The sequence below is a fragment of the Orbicella franksi genome, chromosome 5 (assembly GCF_964199315.1).
Source record: "Orbicella franksi chromosome 5, jaOrbFran1.1, whole genome shotgun sequence".
Taxonomy (NCBI): domain Eukaryota; kingdom Metazoa; phylum Cnidaria; class Anthozoa; order Scleractinia; family Merulinidae; genus Orbicella; species Orbicella franksi.
The window spans coordinates 23,996,910-24,021,249 of NC_138149.1; the positions used below are offsets into that span (position 1 = coordinate 23,996,910).

Sequence of the window (24,340 nt, forward strand, 5' to 3'; positions counted from 1 at the left end):
CACCCATGAACGCAATGGTGCAAAAACACTTTGTGGACATCAAAATAGCAACTATAATCGCTAATCTTAGGTCCTTTAATTGACTAAACGGAAAGCCGGAAAGCTAAATAATACGTGGCTGAATGATAACCGAACTTGAAGCCTTTGAAAGACTTGAAAAGTTCAGAATGTAGTAAAAATATCATTTCACAGTTGCCTTGTGCATTTTCAGAGACTTGCGTTCTAACGCCATTGCATCCCTATCAGAAGAAGTGTTTGAAAATTTAGCAAATATGACACATCTGTAAGTGAAACGAGGCAAACTGTAGAAATGGGATGAAAAAAATTATAAAGGTCGATACTCATGAAAACGGATGATGTCGAAATAATTCGAGGACAGGAATTTGTCCTCAAAACGCGATTACATCTACCTGTTGGGGTGTTTGCCAATTGGAGATATCTGCAAGAACTGTGAGTAGAACGTAGCACACTGCACTAAAAACCTTTCATGGGTTTTATAATCATAAAATAACAATAATAATAATAATAATAATAATAATAGTAACAATAATAATAGTAACAATAATAACAATGATAATGATAATAAAAAAAGCAGAAGAAACAACCACCAAATATACAAAGAGAACCAAACAAATGGCACGAAATAAGACCCAAGAAAAATTAACAAAGCAGTGGGAGGACAAAGCCCTCCATGGAAGATACCCAAAGAGAATAAAGGAAGCAGATGTTGACCACCATAAAACCAACCAGTGGCTCAAAAGCAGTGGACTCAAGGCAGAAACGGAAAGATTCATAATCGTAGCCCAAGACCAAAGCCTAGCTACCAGATCATACCACGCCAGCATTATCAAAGACGGTACTAGCCCCCTATGCAGGATGTGTAACAAATACGACGAAACAATCGACCATATCGTGTCTGGGTGTCCTGAACTTGCGAAAACAGAATATACCCACCGACACGATAAAGCAGCCGCGTATATACATTGGAAAGTCTGTCGCAACTATAACATAAAGACATCAGAAAAGTGGTATGACCATGATCCGGAAACAGTTACAGAAAACGAGGATGTCACGATATTATGGGACATGCCAATACACACAGACAGGAAAATAACAGCCAACAGACCCGATAGAGTGATTAAAGACAACAAAACGAAAACCTGTCAATTTATCGACATGGCAATACCATCAGACAGAAACACATCCGTGAAAGTCACTGAAAAACTATCCAAATATAAGGACTTGGAAATCGAAACAAGGCGAATGTGAGGCATGAGAACGGAAACGATACCAGTTATCATTGGAGCACTTGGAGCTATCAAAAAGGGACTAGAAACTTATCTTGGAAGAATTACCGGCCAAATAAGCATCAGTGAACTACAAAAGATAACGTTGCTAGGTACAGCACACATTTTGAGAAGGGTACTATCAAGCTAAAAACTGGCTATCCCCTAGTGCACCAGGACCATGGTCTGGTCTCGGCCCTAAGAACTCTAAGCAAACATTACGTGAGGACGATAATAATAATAATAATAATAATAATAATAATAATAATAATAATAGTAATAATAATAATAATAATGTAAAAAAATGATAGTTCTTATTTTAATTTCTAATATTACAGAAACTTGTCTTCAAATGCTCTTAGGTCTCTACCACACACAGTGTTTTCCAACCTGATAAATCTGAGGACTTTGTAAGTTTATCGAGGCACACAACATTACAAATCTTATATTGGGTGTCCCGTTATAATAAAATGAAAAATACAGCTAAAAACTGATTTTAAAAAGGCGTCAATTACTGTAATTTCACATAACTGTTGTCGATTTTCACAGAGATCTGTCTTCAAACACTATTGAATATCTACCTGTTAGAGTGTTCGCCAATCTGACAAAATTGGACGAACTGTAAGTTAGACACAGAGCTATGGCAGCGTTAGGTAACAGCACTTTTTCCCTTTGATAGAGAGAATGTATTTGAAGAGGACTTTTCTGGTTAGATTGTGTATTTTTCACTTAGTTAATGTAACGATATAACTCCATGTTAAACTGTTTATTAATTCAGGTGATTTAACGCTTATTTGAAGAAAATGTTTAAAATGTGACAATCGATGACCCGTATCAAAATTATTTCTCCTTGTACCTTCATTCTTTCATGTTGTTTGCCTTTGCTTAAACATTTTCCGTAAGGAACGAAACTTTCCGGTCCCCTTCTCCTGTTGTTGTTGTTGTTATTTTTTTTTTTTTACTTTTAGGTTATGTCACATAAATGATTCCATTGTCGATTTTTTTCTGTTGTTGCATGACTAATAAATTGATAACGATGCAATGTGGCGGATTAAAGATGGGTCATACCTACATGAATATTTGGTTATAATGACGTCATTGCGGTTGTTAATTAAAACCAAAATGCTACGAGACGGCGTAATGCTGTCAAACACTTTAAAGTGAAGCTTTTGTGGCTTTAAGTTCAAACTTGCCGGAGATATTGATAAAAGACAGGTTTAGTCGGTAAAATTGAATAAACGACGTTGCGATTAATCATTCATGATGAAAAAAGTATCTATAGTTAGATTCCATATACACGTCATCCTTTACATATTTGGCGGCCATAGCGTAAGCGGTTTCTAAGGCCCGGTTCATACGTCGCATTTCTGCCGTGTCGAATTCACTTCAACGAATTAAATTCGACGGAAATTCCACGTCTGAATCGGCTGCCGCATTTCCGCCGCACGTTCGACTGGCCTTGTCGCATTATCCGACAAAAATGCAACACCGATTCAAACTGTCGAATTTCTGCCGTGTCGAATCTAATTCATACATTATGTTAATGTATTGAGCATGCGTAAATTTGGTTCCGCCAAAGAAAAAGAAACTTGGCCATTTTTTGCTCAATGCAACCTGACTATATTACAACACATACTGCTGCATTGTCAGCCTTCTCCTCCTCGTTCCATCGGCGGACAATTCTTGGCAAAATTTAAGTCCTTCGTCGCTCAGTATGTTCGTCCGCCATATTGAATACTCTGCGTTTAAAACATTTGTCGCTGGTCGACATACCCGACAGTATAAATTCTGAATTAAGTGCGACGCAAGTGCGACGTCTGAATCGACAGTCGCATTTCTGCCGCACTTCATTGAATTAAATTCGACACGGCAGAAATGCGACGTACGAACCGGGCCTAAGTTAGAGGTCAAGTTCTTTTTAGAGCTTTCTTTTCCTAGGCCTTTCCACAAATATCGCGTAAGATTGAGTAGATATCTTTCCCGAAATTGCCCCCCCTCCCAAAAAAAAAAAGAAAAAAAAATTCTAAATATCGCAAAAAATTCTAAATATCTAGAAAAAAACCCTCTATTAGAGGGTTTTTCTAGATATTTAGAATTTTTTGCGAAAAATAAGAGATATTTAAAATATCTCTTATTTTTGTTTTAAAAATAAGACGTACGATTTTGAATCACTAAGACCAAAATTTTCTTTCAGTAGTACAAGTTGGGGAGGAAGATCCAAGTACCTCGATGTTACCAGCATAAGCCATTTCGTAGTCTTTGTTCGGCTTCGTTCGGCGGGAACTGAATAAACAAGACGAAGGACTTTTCTAACAGTCTAGCCATTTCGGAGTATTGCTGCTGTAGGGCTTTTAGTGATGTGGAATACATTTTCCAAGGAGAAAGTCGCTGAACTGGACTGTTTCTAGTATAGAACTGAGTATTTTTTCAAGAAAACAGCGAGGAAAAGACGGGGGTAAGCCAAAAAAGAAAAAAAAGAAAGCTATAAATGTTTCTAAATATCTTCATATTTCCTAAATGTCACTGACACTTCTAAGTATCCAAAAAATATTCGGATATTTGTGGAAAGGCCAATCTTCCCTCCTTTGGCCGAAAGATTCATTATAGGTCATAATACGTTGCTCACACTGCAGGACCTTGTCAAAAAAGGTGTCGTTTGAGCATTGTTAATAGACTTGCGGACTACAAAACCTCAATCAAGTTCATACTTCACCAATAGCAAAGCTGGTCTTATCAAATTGCTTCTGTACAGGCAGTCAAGCAAAGCCTGTAATTTTACACAAAGAAAACGAAGAATAATTTAACTGCATAGTTTATTATCAACAATTATTGGCCAAAGGCGAAAGAACATTGGTGAATATTCCAATGTTCACTGAGCCTGAGACGAATAGTGTTTTGTTTTAGTATAACTTTCAGAAGTGAATATCAAGGACTACAAATAACGGACTAAAACAAAAAAACACAGAAGCAATTGTTTGTGTGCATACACGTATGCAGCCATAGTTTTGATAATAAGCCTACATGTTCATCGATTGTCAAACAATTTGCTCATCGAGTTCGGCAGTAAAACAAACGAGCGAAACACTACGAAAAATAAATTCATCCGGTTCTTTTGTTTTATCGTTGTTGACTTTATTCAAAGGTGTCATCTCCGCCTAAAAATGGGTAGCTTTAGTTTGAAGAAAAATAAATTTCGGTCAGTCGATGTGAACTGCTGGCGATTCACGCAACCACTGCGTTTATGATTCCTAAAAGCCTTGAATACGAGCTCTTGAAAAGATTTTTGATCCAAGGGCGACAGCAGGCATTTTGAAAATTCTCCATCCTTTCAACTATCCTGGACTTAGAGTGATGTCTTCCGAATAAATAAAAACTTCATTCAGCAACTGCCCGCCATATCTACTTGCCGAGATGGCAAAGATGGCGAGCTTAGTAACCGAGCTCTAGGGAGGTAAATGTAGCGTCATATTATGAGCTTTTCGACCAATCAGGATGTCCAATTCTTATATTCACCTTTGGAAATTGTACTAAAAATATTTATAAATAACTATAATTTGAACAGACTTAGTAATCAAAAGCTTATGCAGATCTACCGGTCGTGGTTTGGCCCAGTTCAAGAAACATGTTTCCTCTATGAGTTGGAACCTTATTGCACGCGTTTATGGTTATGGTAACAAAATAACCCGCAATATATGGCAATTTTAATGGGTTCTTTTGATATTAAAAAAGCGAGAAAATAAACAAGGCAAGAAAGCCAAAGGTAATAATGTAAAATAAATTATTTAATGTTATTTGATATTTCATGACACTAATTGTTATTGTATTATTTAATATTATAGAAGCTTGTCTTCAAATGCTATTGCGTTTCTACCAGAGGCAGAGTTTGCAAACCAGCGAGAGTTGCGGATATTGTAAGTTAGTCGTGGCACTCTACACTAAACAACCGAGGTCGCATTACCTCCCTCGTATGATAAGTTATAGTAATTGGACCGAGTTGAGTACAATTCAGGAAGTAATCTAGTCAAAATCGGACGAGCGCGAAGCGCGAAGTCGATTAGAAATTACAAGCACGATTATCCCCTGAATCGTATGACACGAGGTACAATCACTAATTAGTCGTAACTATGACAAATTCCGGAATTAAAATTGTCTTTTGAGAACTTTTTTTTGAGCGAATACGGATTTAGCGCATTTTCATGTAAGTCTTAAAAAGTGTAGGAAACATTGCAAGGAAGCCGCGCGCAATTAACGTGCGAATCACGTGGGTATCCAATTACAGGTGTCCAATTACAAAGAAGTTCAAATTGGATACCTGTAATTGGACACCCGCGTAATCGAGCGCCGATTACGTGGCAACATAGTTAGTAGAGGAGACTGGTTATGAAAGTCAGCGAACTTCAAAGACCGATGTCTTTGTTTTGATTTTTGCCTTGCCACGTGATGGCGACAGTGCACATTTTTCAAACCATTATGGCGTCCATCGACTAGTTTCTTGTTAGTTGTGCGATATGTGTTAGATGTCTCCGTAATTTTCATCAGTATATGGTTGTCATTTTGTAAGAAATATAAAAGTTATGCCAGAGGCTAATTGCTCTGTATTTGGCTGTGGTTCGTGCAAAAGAACGAAGGGAATTGGTATTTTGAAGCTGCCTGTGACGAAGCTCATGGAACATGGCGAGACGAATGGCTTGGTGAGATAAAAAAGACAAGAGAAATGGATCAGAACTTCAGGGAACAGTTGAAGAGCGATAGAATATATACCTGTGAGAAACATTTTGAGCCTGAAGATATCGAAATATGTAAGTACATGTCTGTATTTTCTCGTTAAATTGTCGGATTTGCTTTGAGTTAATAGTTTTCACCGATCAGTGTTGCGGCTGTTTGAAGTTCGTTCTGAAAGTGGATACGGTTTTAGGTCTGGCTGTTTCGAAGTTTAACAATTTTATCTTTTTTTGATAGATCAATCAGCGAAAATGACTAAAAAGAAGCCCAAATTTGGAGCTTTGCCAAAGCTGAATATGCCTAACAAGAGCCATGAAAGCAGCAAGCCTTCCCCACGTCCCGAACGTTCGGTTGTAAAATGTAACGAGGGGCCTTTACCACACAGCTGTTACAAGGGATTTCCAGAGCTTTGCCAACGAGTTAAAAGCCTAAAAAGCCTTGGTGATTGGAGCCTGAAGATCTTTGACGACAAAATTGTGCTTAAGAAAATGGTGGTTCCCTACGTGCTGCCATATTTGGAAGTTATTATGGATGACAGTCTTGGCTTTACTGCGAAAGTATTTGGTTCCTATTTACCTGAAGATCATCCTTTGTACCTGGATTGTCGTAGAACAGTTCGAAATATTACTGTATCTAACTTAATAAGGCAACTGGAGGGGTACAGGCTGTGTAATGGAGTTTCTACAATGGAACTTAATGGTAAATTGTATCCAAGATTAACAGCCAGGTATCTTGTCTTAATTATTGTACATAAAATTATTGTCCTTCAGATTCGAGGGCCCAGTTGTTCGAAGTCCGATTAGCACTAACCTGGGGTTAAATTTAATCCAGGTTTCTTTTTCTTTTGTTCAAAGGCATTTCCGAAGATAATTTCTCTACTGCACTAATTCTGGGTTATCTTAACCCAACTTTGAACAACCTGGTCCAGGACTCTAAACATGTCATGCACAGGAATTTTTGTGGCATGGTAAATTCGGCTTTGGAGTATATGTGAACAGTTCTTAATTCAAATGTTCTTGTTGATTGACAAGTGTTTTAGAATATTCATAAAAAATAATAAACAACAACATTTTTTTCTTTTTTATATAATGTCATGTTTTACCTACGATAATAAAATGTTTTTTATTACTCTTGCCTAACTGTTTCTTGTTCATGACTCCTCATGATTTCCTTTCGGAGCGCTTTACCCTTTGATTGCTTTGCATTGATTTTGTAGCGCTGAATGATGTCTATAGCACAAGAAAATGACCGCACCCTTATGTGCAAATTTGCAATAGCATGGAAGACATTTTTGCTCACTTCAACATTGGGTACATTGACAGTACAGTCGTGTGCAGCTCCGTAATTCCTCCAGAAACAGACTAAGTGCGGGTGAATATTCAAATAATTGGCACTTACCTCACTAGCAACAGTTGAAAATTGTTCCTGCAGTGCTTCATCTTCGTCAAGAAGGTATAAAATTGCCTCAAAATCATCGCCGAACAAGAATAAGTCGTCTCCTGCATCCGCCATCTTTGAAAGTGTGTTTGGGTTTGTGCACCGTCGCGATCGCGTGACAGGCACGTTCAACATCAGAAGCGGCCCTATTGTTTCGCGCTTTGAAGATTGCGACTTTCATAACCAGTCTCCTCTACTAACTATGGTGGCAAATAGGCGCGCGCAGAACCAATCACGATCGAGAATTTGGTTGTAGATACGATTAGACGAAATATTAAGTGCATCAAAAAAGGAACGAGGTACACATAAGCAAATTGAGGAAACTAAACTCAATATAGCCTGTGTAACCTATCGGTGCCCATCAGAGGTACACCAACATGGCTCCTCGATGCAAAGCTCTACAAGTTCGGATGAAACATTTGTCTGAATAACGCAGGTTTGAAACACCGTAGAAACCGAAATCCTGGCGAGGTTGTTTATATGTGAATCATCTATCACATTTAGGATACTTGACATTATTCATTTAATGTTTACAATTTCTATTTTTGATGGCATGACACTGAAAACCAGCAATTAGCTTTTAGAGAAGTTGAATCAGTAATTTACGATTGTTATCTCCTTGTAGAGATCTGTCTTATAACAATATTCAGTATTTGCCGAAGTGCCTGTTCTGTAGTACACCAAGGCTCAGATACCTGCAAGTATCTCTACTTACAATTTTAGGATATAAGATAGCTGAACATCATGTTAACTAACATGTCTTTGATATTCAGAAATTGGATGTATCATCCTTGTAACAAAAATAAACTGTTTATTAAAAACACTGCGCTGTTGTGAGGACTATTGATATCTTCAATCTAGATAGCTTTTCCTATAACTTTTCATTAAATGAAAAAAGGGAATTATTTTAAAGAATAGTCTTATCAAAAGTCACTAACAAAAAGCTTTTTTACTCATTTTGAGAGCTAGGGATATTTAAATAGATACGCAGTCCGCTATCGGGCTGGAAACATACGTAAAATAATGATAAGTGAAAAAAATCTCCATTAACGTATTTTGCTATTTGATTGTCAGGATGCTGCAACACAATACGATAGCCTTTATATCTAAAAAAACCTTTGCCAGGACCACTGCTGTTATCCCTCTGTATGTATTTCAAAATATGTGTTTCCTGTTTTGATGTTTTTTCTTTTTTTATTATTATTATTTTAAGAGCTTACAAGATAAGGACGTCCAGATACAAACTGTTTGAAACAACAATTACAGATTACTTAAACATGTGTCATCTCTCGCTTTTTTCGGGCGATCTTGTTAGCGTTACTAAGGTACGTACTCACAATACTAAGACTGTTACGCTCGCACACCGTTACACGCTCTACACTACCAGTCTGACAGCCTATATTATACACAGTAACAACTGCAGCATATATAAAAAGGAAATTGAAAAGTATACTCCCTCATGCATGGGTCAATCAATTTATTTTCAAAGTATGTCAGAGATCCAATGTTAACCTAAAAGTTTCCAGTGTAACAAAAACTCAAGTGTCCATTAGAGTATGCATCGAAGGAGGTGTAATTAAGCGGGTAAAGCTCTAGAAAATTACCCTTTTAATCATGTATGAGAGCATGTTTGAAGTTTATGGTGTCTTAGTTTCTGTTCCGTAGTCGTGGAATCGGAACCTTACTAAAGAATATCAGCTATTGGTCTTTTTTTTTTTTTTTTTTTCCTACGAACGCACTGACTGCGTACTGTCAATACATAGGGCCGATACGTTTCTTGTATATCTTAACCTCACTCTTTTTTCTCATAAACCCCCTAAACGTTGTGACTTTAGACAAAATTTATCAAGGAACATTTTGGTGTGTCAGTTATTTGGTCCCGTCAATTACTGTTTCTATTGCAACCATGTTTTCAAACGGTTTCTAACTAGTTTTAGTTTTTTGGCACTGAAAGCTTAAAAATGCGTTTTAGTGAGATTTTAGATTTTATAGAGATTTTATACAAAAACCATTGCACTTCTTACATTTCTTATTTGTTCGAAATTAATTTCGGAGCTGTTCTCACATTTATGGAAATATTCTAAGGAAAACGACCAATTTTTTAAGTTTAAAAGACATGTTTCAACATAACTTCTTTCATCTTCAGTTGAATGAATGATTACAAAGCAAGTTGAATAATAAGTAGGCAAAAATGCTAATTACTATTTGTCTTAATTAGCATTTTTGCCTACTTATTATTCAACTTGCTTTGTAATCATTCATTCAACTGAAGATGAAAGAAGTTCTGTTGAAACATGTCTTTTAAACTTAAAAATTGGTCGTTTTCCTTTTAATCTTTACATGTCTGCTGCTATCTAGACCATTTATGGAAATGTTTAGAAATTTAAGATGGTGGTGTTTTAAAAAGAATACGTAATTAAAGCGTGATATAAAGCATGACTGACATGTGAATATCAAATAAATAAGTGAACAGATCATTAATTCACACGTCATGCAAGTGTGATTACAATCGCGTGAATAATTTTGAAAATACATGGGGGGAGGGAAGGGGGCTCTGCGCAGCTCCCTTCTTCGCTCTCTCACCAAGCTCACGAAAAAAAAAAAAAAAAAAAAAAAAAAAAAAAATAGTCCAGGCTGCTCAGGGTTTATTGTGTGTATTGTCACTGTCAACATCATTTTATTTTTATTGTCAACTCCTAGCTTGCTGAGTGCCAATCAATTAAAGAAAATTCCACATCGAGCCTTCTACAAAGTCAATCCAAGCAAACATCAAGTATTGTGAGTATAAGCGACCAGTGCACTATCCAACGTTAAAGCAAGAAGTCTTAATCCCATCAAAGCTTTGAAGTGCCCTTTTCTCAATGGATTGTTTCGGTAAAATGGCATCAAACGTTTTTAATCTGAGCCATCGACCTGCACAGCTTTCCTTTGGACTTTTTATTTATTTAGTAGCGCCTCTTTCTACAAAGACATCGCATAAGGTTTCCTAACTAAGCTTCACGTGATCCGGTTAGTCAAGACTAACTCGAGGATGAAGAAGTCGTCAACCTTTTACGCACATCTTTTTTTAAATTTATTTTTCTTTTGTTTCCATTTGGCACTTCTTACAACAAAATTTAAAAAACTCTAAACGGAAAACAGATTGCTATACTTTGAGTATCCCAGAGTGGTATTTGCTTCACAAAATGACGAATTTTAAGAGAACTTAGAAGTGTCCTCTTGCCCGAGCCATTATGACCTCTTACATCAGCTACGCAGTCTAAACTCAATAACAAACTGCATCAAAAATTTTCAGCTTGCTCTTACAGTGCAAGTGAGACTTGCATTGTTTCTTTTTTTAAGAGCAAATGTACACAAAAATTAAATATAGTTCGGTAAGGCTTTAAAAATCTAATTTGCCCTACTGTTGCACATAAGTAGGCCTTAGTAAACGTAAAAACGTTTTGTAGTTTTTTCCTTCAAATATCTTGGTATTTCCGAGAAAAAGGACATTATCCATTTCAAGTCCAGACATCAATCTAACAGGAACTAACTGGACTGAAAATCGACCATTTTCATTCGATTCGCATGTCGCAACTATTGAGCGCAGAAAAGTTGTGATAAAAACAGCTTATTGCAGAACTATTCCTTGTCTAAAAAAGGACAATTTCAAGAATGTTGGATTAATCTAATTATTTGACGGTAAACAAAACCAGAGTGTTCTCCAAAATCGAGTTACTCAGTCGGTGAAAAGAATTGTCGTTTTGACCATGTGCCATGTCTCGGAATTCCACAAGATTTTAGATTCTAACTATACTAGGATAGGTCTTTCAATACATGTGAAGTTTAGTTTGGGCAAATGATTAGGCATTCGTCAAAAAATTATTCAAATCACACACAAAAAAATTAAAATAACGCCAGCAGTCGAATGCGTGATCAAAAGTGCTACCATTGTTTTTGTCATTAAATCACTTCAATTCGAAATATCACAGGAATATCAGCACGACTTAAGCATAAAACAATATAAATATGTTTACCTTAGCTGGGTTATCATGTCTTGACTATCAAACTTCATTCCCATCCTGCCATTTTAACGGTGTTCCATTAGCTTTGCATAACCTGTACGCATTCGTCTGGTGAATTTGAATGCCCCAAATCGCTCAATATTACAAGGTTCCTACGTAAATGTTCCTACGTTTTCCGTTTTGTTGTTCGGTACAATCATTCAACCTGCTTTCAGGCAGAAATCCCCAGTAATTAGCAATATAAACAAATAAGCCACCATCTTCGATCGCTCCGCGTCTCTTATTTGCATATTGTCCAGCAAAAGTCTTTGCACACTGGGTAGGGGTAGAGTGGGGATTATTACCCAGGTAGGTAAAGCGATAAAATGCTACACACTAACAAGGTCTTTGTGGCTTAAAATTCAAACAAAGAAAAGTAACTCTGTTTAAAGCTTTGAAATCCCGACCCTCACCCCCCCTGTAAAATATGTTGTAACGCACCGGTCTCGGATAAACATCTTCATTCAAAATGGAGACCTTTCAAACGTGTTCAAAATGGAAACCCAAAAGTCACACGTGGAATAACGCTTTAGCAGTTACTACTGGCTTAATCAAACGACACAAATAACACAGATAGAATGATATATCCAATAACACATACATGGAACTTGAGAGTTTTCTTCTCAAAGTCGGATATGAGTACTGACAAGAAATGCAGGGAACGAATCAGTTTGCAAGATTCAGGATACTATAAACCGAAGTAGGTGAACATGTTATTTTTATGTGCATGTCATTTATACTGCTTGGTAATGCTGACGTTTCGAACTGAAGTATTAAATGCCGATATGCTGATAATACTTTTGGTCACGCACTCGGTAGCTGCTGGCGTGATTTTGTGTCTTTTGTGAACGATTTTGAATTTTTTTTTTTTTTTTTGACGAGTGCCTAATCGCTTGCCCAAACTAAACTTTACATATATTGAAATACCTATCCTAGTATAGTTAGAATCTAAAATCTTGTGGAATTCCGAGACATGGCACATGGTCAAAATTACAGTTCTTTTCACCGACTGTTTAACTCGATTTTGGAGAACACTCTGGTTTTGTTTACCGTCAAATAATTAGATTAATCCAATATTCTTAACATTGTCCTCTTTTAGACAAGGAATAGTTCTGCAATAAGCTGTTTGTATCACAACTTTTCTGCGCTTAATAGTTGCGAAATGCCAATCGAATGAAAATGGTCGATTCTCAGCCGATTTTCATCCCAGTTGGGACTCGCTAAATTGCATGAAATTGAATTGAGTCTGAAGGTTGAATCGAAAATGTCGTATTTCTCGGAAAGACAAAGCTATTTAGAGAAAAAAAACTACAGCTTGTTTCCACTCTCGCTAGGGGCTAGCTATATGCAAAAGACGGGTGAATTTGAATTTTCTAGCCTTGCCGAAGAAATTTCATTTTGTTTGATTTTTGTGGGAATTTGCTGTTAAAAAAGTTTCTGATTAAAATAATGTTTAGGGCAAGTGCTGGTGATTTTACAAACCGGCTTAAAGTTGTCATAGGGTAGGAAAATTAACAGATATTGGCGGTTGGATATTTGAGCATTTTAATATCACGCTGCATAAACGTAATTTTTTTTTTCTTTGCTTTTATCATTCAAGAATGTTCTCGGATAATCCTCTAACGACAATCGAAAAACAAGCATTCAGATGGGTCAATCTCAAAGACGGATTGGAAATGTAAGTTAGAATGTTCAAGCTAATTTCTTTGCCGTCTCAGATGGGACTTTTAAAAGTAAAAATTAAGACAAAGACAACCTTCTATTTGTGTCTGACATGCTGAAATTCACAAATAGCCGTACAAGAGCATCGTCAACTGTCCTGATATCCCACGATATCAATTGAAGGTTCTGATATTGCCGGTTTTATGAACAATTTTGGGTCTACGGTGACATGCGGACTCGTTTGGTCTCCAAAATACGAACCGTGGCTTGACGAAACTCGCCTGGTATGACTGAAACGCTAACTTATAGTTAAGGTTAGGTATAAATACCGCCACATATTAATGACAAATGACCATAGCTTTCATTTTAACTGTTGTCTTAAAATCAAGCAATTTTCTCAAAATCTAGCGCGCATCTTAATAAACTGGTCAGTTATACTTCAAAGCACCTTTGTTTGAATACTCTGTAAGAACTTGCACCAAGCAAAACGACTTGTGCATTTGAAATGTACAAAATTACAACGGTAAATTATTCTCTCAATTCTGTAGCTTAAAATCTTGAAGACTTGAAGGCTCCATCTCAATGTAAGACACTGTTAAACCATTGGATCGTTTTTTCTGCATTAGTTAAGGTTTCAAATGACTACAATTTACTGAACATACAGGTTTACTTAACATAAACGCCTTGAAAAAATTAAAACAAACAAACAAACAAAATAAATAAGGAGTTAACGAATTCATCGGGACCTTTGATGTATCCTGATCCGTGTGATCTTAGACCATTGATCCTGATCCAGATCATCCCAAAGAAACGTACGCATCTCGTTAATGAGGTGTGGTCGTTTATCGTGGTTTTAAAGATACCTTTGATTTTCGATTGTCACATGATATATTCAGTTTGACACCAGGTGGTGTTACCGTTGCTAAGGAAATACGTTTTGCATTCTGTTCATATGTCACTAAACTGGGTTGTAGGACAAGCTTGGACGTTGACCTTAATCAAAGCTTATCTTTTCAAACATCTATTCCAAGGTAAAACAAAATTTAAAAAAAAAAAAAAAATGGACCCGTATTAAATCTTATGTATGTGATAACTTTGTGACAGATATTTGCTCCGGACGAACCTGAAGATATTGAGCTTAGATTCCTTCATTGGCCACAGAGTCCAAGATTCTCAAATGTGACGTATTCTTTTTTTTTAATATAAAAGAAGTTTATAGAAGTTAAGCTCAAATATAGCGCTCCTGAGCAGATACTGATATTCTATTGTTCTTTCAGAATGATAAAAAACAGAACGATTGCAAAAGTGATTTACCGATCAACTCAGTCAACTCAAGTCACAATACATCTGTCAGTAGATGTTATTTTGTTTTCCCATGAACTCTGTAAGTGGCATTATTCATTACCTTAAATATCGATCAATCTCGAGTGCTAAAACAGGAGTCACGTTTATTTCGTAGAACTTTCTCGCCGTTTTTAGGCGTACGTTGCTGATATGGCAGCCCGTACATTTTCGCTATTATAGGGAGAAGCATCGATCTGACGCGATAAAAACGAGATAAAAAGTACAACAATTGCAAAAGTGATCTATTTTTCACATCAGTCAAATCAAGTCACGATACATCTGTCAGTAGATTTCATTATGTTTTCCCATGTACTCTGTAAGCTTCTATTACCAAGAACCCTTACTATATCGGTTATATAAGCTCGACTTAAAACAAGAGTCACTTTTTTTCCGAAGACTTTCTCGCCGCTCCTTAGCCGTAGGGTTTTGGTATGGCTGTCCGTAAGCAATCGCTAAGCATCCAACTGCCAGGATGCATCAAAGGTGAGGCCTGCCTAAATAAAGCAACTCGGAATCTAAAAGCGGAGCTGAACGTTTAACCTACTGGAACCGAAGAGAATGGGATACACATCCACCGTAAATTGTCAGTCAATATATTTCCATCTAAAAAGTAGCTTTAAGGGTCAGTGAAGAATGTCGACAAAGTGTTTAGGGTTTGTTTGTAGCAATTAAAGTTCGCAGTTGGAGTATTTTTTTTCTTCTTGTTTCGAATTCTAGATCATCTTCTGTATTCTCCAAAATGGAAGGGAACGTTTTAAAAAATAAATATCGCGTAGTTATGTTTTGCCTCACTTTTTTTTATTATTAAAACATGAAAAATAAACAATAAGAGTTAGTGTTATTGCTTTTGTAAGCTAGCAAGTTATCATCTCTTAGGAATCCTGTCAGTTCTGACAGAGAAGCCATTCGCGTTCAAGACCCCTATTCCGATGACAGTCGTACCTCATTTCTGCTCGCTGGCCTCGGGATTCAGAAGGATAGATGTCTCTCCCAACGCCTGTAAATTATTGCCTTGTCCCCTGGGCACATTTTCCAATCCCTTCATAAGGGGAACTGACGGATGCACCCAATGTCCCGCAGGTAAGTTATGCAGTCTTGCGTACGGCTGGTTTTCATCTCTTGCAACAGGAGATCATGGGATTTTGTAAGGATCGGGGTCACTCGCTAGTTCTATCAGCGATTTAAATAATCAGACTATGAGCTCAAGGTTTGAGATGAAAGTTAATGAGACCGAAGGCTCCACTAACTATTTTTAAACAAATAGATTCAATGTTGCGGTGCATCTGTCTAGTTATTTTTTTATACATATATTTTCTTCTTTTTTTGCATCTGTTAAGTAATAGATCATTGATGACGTCAAAATCTTGAATCGTGATTCTTGTCTGAGTCATGTAGGGGATCTTCGGTGATGTAATCTATCATTAGCAGTTGTGCGCGACGCTATCGCGCGTTTTAGCAGAGCAATAGGTCACAGGTGACGTCATTGCTTTTTTTGTTGTTGCGGCTGACGTTTGAATGTACAGTGTTTCTTGTGAAGTTGTTCGCGCCAGTCCAGGAACTCAAAACCATGTTAACGTTCTTGTATTTTGTTCAGAGCGAGTGAGTCGTTTATTTTCTTGCAAAATGGTTGTATGGAATGATTAGTTTTATGGCCGTTATTGTTTTCTCTCCAAACCAAAAGTCAGACTTATTTTTGGTGTCCTAGTGAACATCCCATAGGCGTTGATATATCATCAGTAATAATAATAGATAATTATTAATAATAGTAAAACAGGTCTTGTTCTTCGACCTTAGTCTGTTCGACCACTTAAAATAATTCAAATGTATCTCCCTTGTAGAATACCCAGAACAAGTATCCATGTATGAATTGTCGTTGAACGCAGGCTTTGTTACAGTGTTTAATTATACTGAGAACAAAACTCACTTTGCAGGAGGATTTTACTCTGATGATGTCGGTTACGTTGGAGAAGGCTGCAAGAAATGTCCTAATGGATCTTTTGTTCAGTTTGACAAAACGCCAGGAACATCAAAACAAGATTGCAAGTCCTGTCCAGAAGGTAACAACTGAAATATCTGTGCCAAAGCAAGTGCTTAATTTGATTCTGCAAAGCATTTTCCTAATTATTACCTAATATACCATCCGTGAGTCTTGAATTAACGATAATTATCCTTTGCCGGCCAATATTTCCAAATGTATCACTGAAATTTCTCAAAAGGGGCATTCTTTCGTTCTCTACTGTTTTGGACTGTGATCTTTAACCCTACAACCTGGATAGGATGATCTGCGCTATCCCTCTTTTAGGTATTCTGGCATTTTAACAAGGGGTCAACTCAAATTTTCATCAACTGCTCGTTAATATTAATAACGCTATTACTTCACGGCAGTTGAACTTGACTTAGCAACACATCCTGACGTGGTAGACAAATTTCGTCTTTATATAATCGGAGCCATGAATCGAAATCATCATGCTTAATATATTCTCACTTCCAAGTGCAAAAAATTGACCCAGCGACCTAGTCAATTTTCAAATGGTGCTTATTAAACATTAAGGGCCTAAACATATGCCAACTTTTCCCAGAAGGCGGAAACTGCGTGACAAAAGAAAAGCATCTTCAAGTCACGATTCATCATGTCTACAGTGGATGCAGATCAGATCATATAACAGTAAATAGCCAAAATGAAATGTGCTCAGTGACACTGAAGATCAGTTTAAAGATATTTATAAATAGGAGAAGGAGATATGGGATTACCAGATTACAAATAATAGAAAACAAACGGGTTATGGACTGTTTTTAAGGAAAGGTCTCGTTCCTTTAGACTTAACTTGATTACATGCAGTAGAAAAATGAAAGTGAACTAGCGCACTCCATATAATTGGCGCACATGTCTATGTTCTAACAATTAGAACACGCTGAGTTATAATGAAGCTACTGTAGCCGAAATTTCCTTAAAAGAACCTTCTGCAACTCTTTTCAATTCTCAACAGGAACAGAAACTGATTTCTTCGCTGAGCATCGTGCTTGCAAATGTTTGAAAGGTTTTTATGGAACCCATATGTTTGAGAAATGTCGCAAATGCGTAGGAAGACTGACATGCAGAAATGACTACGCTTCTTTGAATTCTGGCTATTGGTGGGAATGGCGGAACTGGACACAAAAAGATCGCTACAGACATTTCCTTACGAATCTACTGGCATTCTCACCAGCATTAGATGCTTCCAGCGTTAAATACTTATTTCCGATTCCAACGCCTTACAGGTGTCCAAGAGAGTAGTCGTGTAAGGGTGGTTTGGATTCCCTGTGTGAAAATGGTTACGAAGGTCCACTCTGTCACGTGTGCAGCTCAGGATACTATAAGCAGTTACAAACGTGTGTACAATGTCCTTCAAAGAAATGGATGGTAGGACAGTTGTCGATCATTGCAGTTATTGCTATTATAATCACTGTAGTTTTATTGTGGACAAGCAAGAGAAAGAAAAGGAACCGGGAAAAATATCCCATTCTAGACATGCTATTTTCCAAGCTTAAAATCGTCATTGGCTTCTATCAGGTCACTCATGGTTTACTTCAAGCTTTTTCGTACATAAAGTGGCCAGGCTCTCTGCAAGTAATCGCCAAATATTCAGAAATACTCCAGATGGATATACTTCAGATTGCTCCCATGGGCTGCCCTTTCACCCGGTTTCAAGTGAATGCCTTTGGAAGTTTGCTTGCCATTATGGCAATAAATGCTGCCGTCATCTGTGTTTCCGCTGTCATTTACGGAGTGCGTAAAGCAATAATGTTACGAATAGAAACCCACAGAACGATGGTAAGACAAGAAAAATCTCAGAAACAAAAGAGCTCGTGTTCAGAAATGTGTTCTTCTTCTTGTACGTGACATACCTCAGTACGTGTTCCCAGACAGCCAGGGTCTTACCAATAGCGTGCCAGAAACTTTGCCGTGATGACCAAGAAGAAAGGTGTCTCGAGTACATGAGAGCGGATTACAGCATAAAATGCCAAGGTACAAACTACAATCATTGGCTTATTATGGCATATATCTCTGCTGCCTATATCATCGCCCTCCCGGTCTCCTCATTCATTGTTCTTTGGAGGAAGCAAAGAGTATTGATAGCTACTATGGACGTCGACGGGCTTCAGGATCTGGGCTCTGGAATGGAAACTATCTCAGGATTTCGTTTTCTCTTTGAAAACTACGAACATCGCTCTTGGTATTGGGAATTGGTTGAAACGTCTCGTAAAGTAATCCTTACATCTGGGCTGATTCTTGTAGGAGAAGAGAGCAGGTCCTACATTGGTTTGGCATGGCTCATTGCTGGGATGCACGGAATGCTCTTCTCGGGGATCAAACCCATACGAGATTTGACCGAGAACAGATTAATGGCGACATCTCTTGCCGTTACTGTTGTCAACCTTGGTGTTGGAGCCACGAGTAGAATACCCGCGGAAAACATACCCGCCTCGATCGACGCGAGCATGGACGCGGTTTCATTCAAGATTTTGATATTTGGAGCAAATGCCTTGGTTATTGTTCTACTTGTAGGTAAGATTATAGTAATATTGGAGTCGAACCGCAGCTTTGCAGGACGACCGTACGTTCACTTCAGTTGTTCAAAGCGGGGTTGGGCTATGGAGGATGTTTAGTGATGAATAGTAGAATTCGGTATCAGACATCAGCGTTTTTAAGGTTGTTTCACCAAGATTTAAAGTCATTTAAAGCTTAAATTTCTGCTTTGGGATTTCACAAAGATTTTACTCCAAAATATTTACAGGTATTTTTTTCTTTCATCTTTTCAGGTATCATATTTGTATAATTTAGATTTTGTGGAATCAATTTCCGAAGTTGATATGTTATATATAGTTTTGAAAAATGCCTGAAATCCAAGATGTTATGTTTCAAGGTTTTAAGATTGATGCACGTACACTTATAACAAATTACAGTTCTTTGATCTGGTAGTTTGCGCTACCAGAACCCATTCAACAGATTAAGGTTTTCAATATGCCTAATTATGATCCGTTATTTTCTCCACAGCGGATCTTACCCAACAGTTACATTGCGTATAGAAGAATGAGTTTCTACCTTGCATAATATTAGTCATAGTTTTTAACTATTCCAGTTTCAATCCGCCTTATTCTACAGACCTTACTAACACATGAAGTAGTATTCCGAATAAAAGCGCAAGTATTCTATGCTAGGTGCAAATGTTTAAATTGTGGAGAAACAGATTTTCCTTCCTTGGTGAAAAGGCACGGAGAACGGGTGTTTCGAGATTCTCAAAGCAACCCTTTTCTTTAGTTTCATCCGAAGAAAAAGTTTATTTCCTACATAAAATTTTCATCTACGACACTGATGGCTTATGATGTTATTTCAAACTCCTTGATTTCTCATTTACTTCAGCACAGTACGCAGTATTCCTGTATCGCTACGTCAAAGAATGGCGCAAAAATCCTCGTTGGTCCTTTTCATGCTGCCTGGCTTTGCTTGTGCCTCTCAACGATTTGCAGGAAGAATTACGAGGATTAGCTGACGCGAACGTTCTTCAAAACCAAACTGGAGAAGTTGAAACGCTTGGCATCCTGTCTGCCTTGAAAAACAGTGTAGCCACAGATGCCACTCTTGAGAAAGGTGAACATGATGATGAAAAGATGGTGAAGGTACTGGAAGAAACAAGATGTCATCAAGGAATCCAGACAGACTTATGCTCGATTTCGATCACTGGTGTAGTGATCCATGGGTCAAAGACCGACTCGGACTTGGAAAGCCTGTAAGTAGTTGGATAGTCAGCCAGTCGGAGTGTCTGTCGGTGAGTCAGTGAGTCACCGTGTCACCGAGTCACCGAGTCACTGAGTCAGCGAATCAGTGATTCAGCGAGTCAGGAAGTCAGCGCGTCAGTGAATGAGCAACTTAGTCAGTTAGTCAGTCAGTTAGCTACTTATTTAGTTAGGTAGTTAGTGGTAAGTTGTTTTTGCGCCATCGAGAGAAAGAGGAATTGTTGGAATTCTAGTGAAAGCAAGATCAAGTACTTTGACAATCAGCGACAGGCAACTGTTTTCTTTGGTTAAAATTATCGATGGCTTTGTTGGAATTGACTGTGCGAACACTTGTACAAAGTCACTGTCACTGCTTTGACTCAACGCTAAAATATGATCACAGAGTTTTGTTCTTGGTATCGTTGCTTTTGCCTTTGATTGTTTTGCACGTGTAAAAGGGGGTGCCCAAAAGACTTTGTTGGTCTATTTTAGTGTTGAATTGTTTATTTGCAATTCAGTCTTGCATTCTTGGAATCAATCCACGTTTTAATCCATCAAAAATACCTTTATTGGGCATTTAAAAAAATAACTCCCTTTTTCTACAAGGTCTCAGGAGGGCATCCAAGCAAACAGAGATTACCGTATTGACGATGAGGGAATGAGTATCACGAAAGATGGAGCTGGGAAAGAAGCGGCCAAGGATATCAAGTAGTTTCTAAAACATTTTGTTCAGAGCAGTTTTCAATTAAGTGTCGAAAAGTATTTGGGTTTTCATTTCTATGCCACACGACTTGCTTAAATAAACTCACACCAGGTTTTCAACCAATCAGAAGCAAATCTAGAACCAATCACGACGCTTGCTCGCACACGTTTTCCCGCGCTTCTCTTCAGCTACTTGTATTTACTTTGAGCTTTCATTGGTTTACTGTACTGTCTGTGTCTTTTGTGGTTGGCTAGAGTGATAACTTTCATTTTGGTTCTACGACACCCAATTGAAATGCGCTCTATCAACTGATCGAGAGATTCATATTTCGTTGAAACTTTTTTTTTATTCCTAGAATGTATTTCCGTTTAGGGCTGAGTGACTAAACTAGGGGAAACAATCTGTGTCATTTTTAGCTTATCCAAACAGAAGTCAAGCTTCTTAAAGAAACCTCTGATGTGCAAGTGTCGTCAAAGGACTTGTCTTTACGTTAACTGGTGACGCATAAACCCGCCATAATTAAATCTTGTTTGTGTGTGTGTTGTTTATAGAGCGGTTTTCAATTGAGTATCGAAAAGTAATTGGTTTTGCATTTACTACGCTGGAAGATTAGCTTAAAAAACTCGCGCCACTTTTTCATCCAATCAGAAGTAAAACCAAAACCAATCGCGACTACCTCAAACGCGTTTTCTCGCGCTTCATGTATTTGTTTCGAGTTTTGATTGGTTCACTGGATTGTCTGTGTCCTTTGTGATTGGCTAGAGCGATTACTTTGGTTTTGGTTTTACGACACTCAATTGAAAACCGCTCTATTGTGACAAATTTAAACACTATTTCAACTCGGGAGACGATTTAGTAACAAGGAAAGCCTTTTCATTGCATTTTAAATCTTGAAATCGGCAATACTAAAATCTAGCCATCAATATGTAGTTAATTACTTTCAGATCGTTCTCCTTCATAAGTGCATTGCAGTCTCGTGCTTTTTTTTTCCTGGCTGGGGGGGGGGGGGGGGGGGCGAGGGGAGGCAGGTTAATGTTATGCGAAAGTCATGATATAAGTTGGATTTTGACAATTGTGCAGTGGCTATTTTGTATTATATTGGCATGAATGGCATGTGATAACTACACTCCTAAAATAGGAAATACATGCATATATATATATATATATATATATATACATTTCCTGCTCTTTCAATATCCCCCCCACCCGCTGTTAATATGGCGTTACCCTATTGATAATCATCTGTACGCCTTTTGGAAAAAAAAAAAAACAGACGAAAGTAGTTGACTAGCAATCACATCTGTATCTATCTTAATGCAAGTGTATTTATCGCGTATTCTATTCCATGTATTCAATGCAAGGCTGGAAATAAAATTGTGTTCGAAGCTAACGAATACTTCAGTTGCGTTCTGCCGAGTTATAATTATTCTGCTTTGCTCTTTTATCCAGTTAGTTGGTATACTTGTTGTCATTAGACAATATAATACAATTATGGAAAATGTGAAATCAAAAGAGCGTTTGGTACTGATCGGGTGGGACACATTTCCTTTGCACAATAAAACTTGCAGCAAACTGACATTAGAGGAAAATCCTAAAAGACGTTATACTAATCAGCTATCGTTTCACGTTCTCTTCTGTTTATTACTATATCGAAATTCATTATTTTGATATCCTGAGTCAATAGTCTCAAAATGAATCCAATTGACAAAAATTCGAAAAATTTCGAGAAATTTCGAGCAACTGGAGGCAGTTGAACCGTTGAAAAGAAAGTAATGACTCCTAGCGTTAGATGCCGGACAAATATTAAGAAATGTTTTGGTAGATTTTTTTTCCGAGGACCAAATTGTATGACTACCTTGTCAGCACTAAATCCAGAAAGCCTTTGCAAAATGACTAACGACTATAGAACTAGCTGTTACTCTATCACTTATCTACGGTTTTTTGCCATCAAATAAGCCATTTTTGAGTTGCTTTTTGCTTTTATTTTAAAACGAGTCTTCGTGCATCACTTTTCTAATGAAAATGAGTTTGACCGTAACGAAAATGAACTTACAGATGAAATGCACTTTTATAACAATGTTTTCGCACGAAGACTCGTTTTGACACAGAGGCAAAGGGCAACTCGGAAATGATCTATTCACCTAATCTAATTTTACTGGCTAGCTAGTGTATCTTTATTGAAGAGTCCGAATCACTCAACATAGTAGTTCTCTCGCTCTTCTCGCCACTTTTTTTATTTTTTTTTTTTTTTATCTTCAGTTTAGTTTAATTTTAACCACTTAATTTGTTTCCTTTGTACGGTAAATAGGTAGTAAAAAAATTCAGATATAGAAATCACTGTCCAGACAATAAAAATTTTATTCTGTTCCTCAGTTAGAATTTAAACTTAACTCGCTAAATTGGCTAGGGTTTTCCGATAGCGGGTGCAACGTATTGGAACATTCTTCGAACCTTGTAGGCGGTCTATCCATCCCATGTGGTTTTGGACTCGACTGCATAGAGAGATCGTATCCACCTCTATTTTAAGAGTCCCTGTCCGTAAATATGGAAAATAACTTGGCAACGGTCGAAAATTCGATTTCGCTCATATTCCTATGGTAGATAGGCTAGGGCATGACAAAAACTACTGGATAGTTTTTTTGGCAAAATATTCTTTTATTTCAAAGAAATATGCAAATTACCAAATTCGGTTAAAATCGTCATTTGACGCACCATTTTATTAAACAAGTTTGAGAGCCTCGCATGCAAAACCACATCATTCTTCCGTCTTTAAAACACTCAAATATTTCTGTGCAATGTTTAAATGTGTACTGGGTTGACTTTAGGGAATGCTGCGTTGTCTTTTTGTGTGCAGAATAATTAAATTTCGAATACATGTATTTCATTCACTTAAAAGTACTTCGTAAAAATAATCGATTTTCACCACGTGCGAAACCTTCAAATGGATTAAGCTTCTGGTGGTTGAGTCGCAGAAGGATGGTCTACAGATTCCTGTAAAAATTTCTTTGGGCGAATGATTGTGAGCGACGCGAGAGCTTTTCAAAGTACGTCAAAAATGCAGATATTTGACCATCCGTCGTCAAATTCCAATTTACGGGTTAGACATATATTTTAGCACGCGCCACATGTCTTGAGCTATAATAAGTTGAAATAGCTGGTTTTCACATGACGTCACTAAAATTCGAACTACAAAACTATTGATCTTCCTGAGATTTTACTTTAATGATGTATAAGAGCAGCTGAAACTAATATTCATACAAATTTTCGCTTCGAATGGGTTCTTGGTTTAGTGATACACTACGCTTGAATTTCTAAGCTTTTGCTTGACGCGGCATTGACATAACGGCCTAGAGAGCTGTCATGATGATTAAGAAAGTGACTTATTTCGG

The 24,340-nt window shown here is 37.4% G+C and overlaps 1 protein-coding gene, 1 long non-coding RNA gene and 1 pseudogene across 2 annotated transcripts; all 3 read left to right on the plus strand.

The window, feature by feature from the left end:
* Positions 1 to 622: 622 nt before the first annotated feature.
* On the plus strand, positions 623 to 1,372 carry LOC145487117 (uncharacterized). Its single transcript, XM_081465839.1, has one exon. The coding sequence runs from the start codon at positions 634 to 636 to the stop codon at positions 1,267 to 1,269; it is 636 nt and encodes a 211-aa protein (XP_081321965.1). The 5' UTR covers positions 623 to 633; the 3' UTR covers positions 1,270 to 1,372.
* A 4,257-nt stretch (positions 1,373 to 5,629) lies between these two features.
* Positions 5,630 to 6,811, plus strand: LOC145486876 (uncharacterized; annotated as a pseudogene).
* Positions 6,812 to 19,597: 12,786 nt separating this feature from the next.
* Positions 19,598 to 21,944, plus strand: LOC145487137 (uncharacterized). Its single transcript, XR_014049358.1, has 2 exons — positions 19,598 to 20,262; positions 20,855 to 21,944. It is a non-coding gene; the product is annotated as an uncharacterized LOC145487137 (long non-coding RNA).
* Positions 21,945 to 24,340: the final 2,396 nt, after the last annotated feature.

Bases quoted from the DNA above. Each gene is read 5' to 3' on its own strand.
- LOC145487117 (XM_081465839.1), top strand. From the start codon at position 634: ATGGCACGAAATAAGACCCAAGAAAAATTAACAAAGCAGTGGGAGGAC.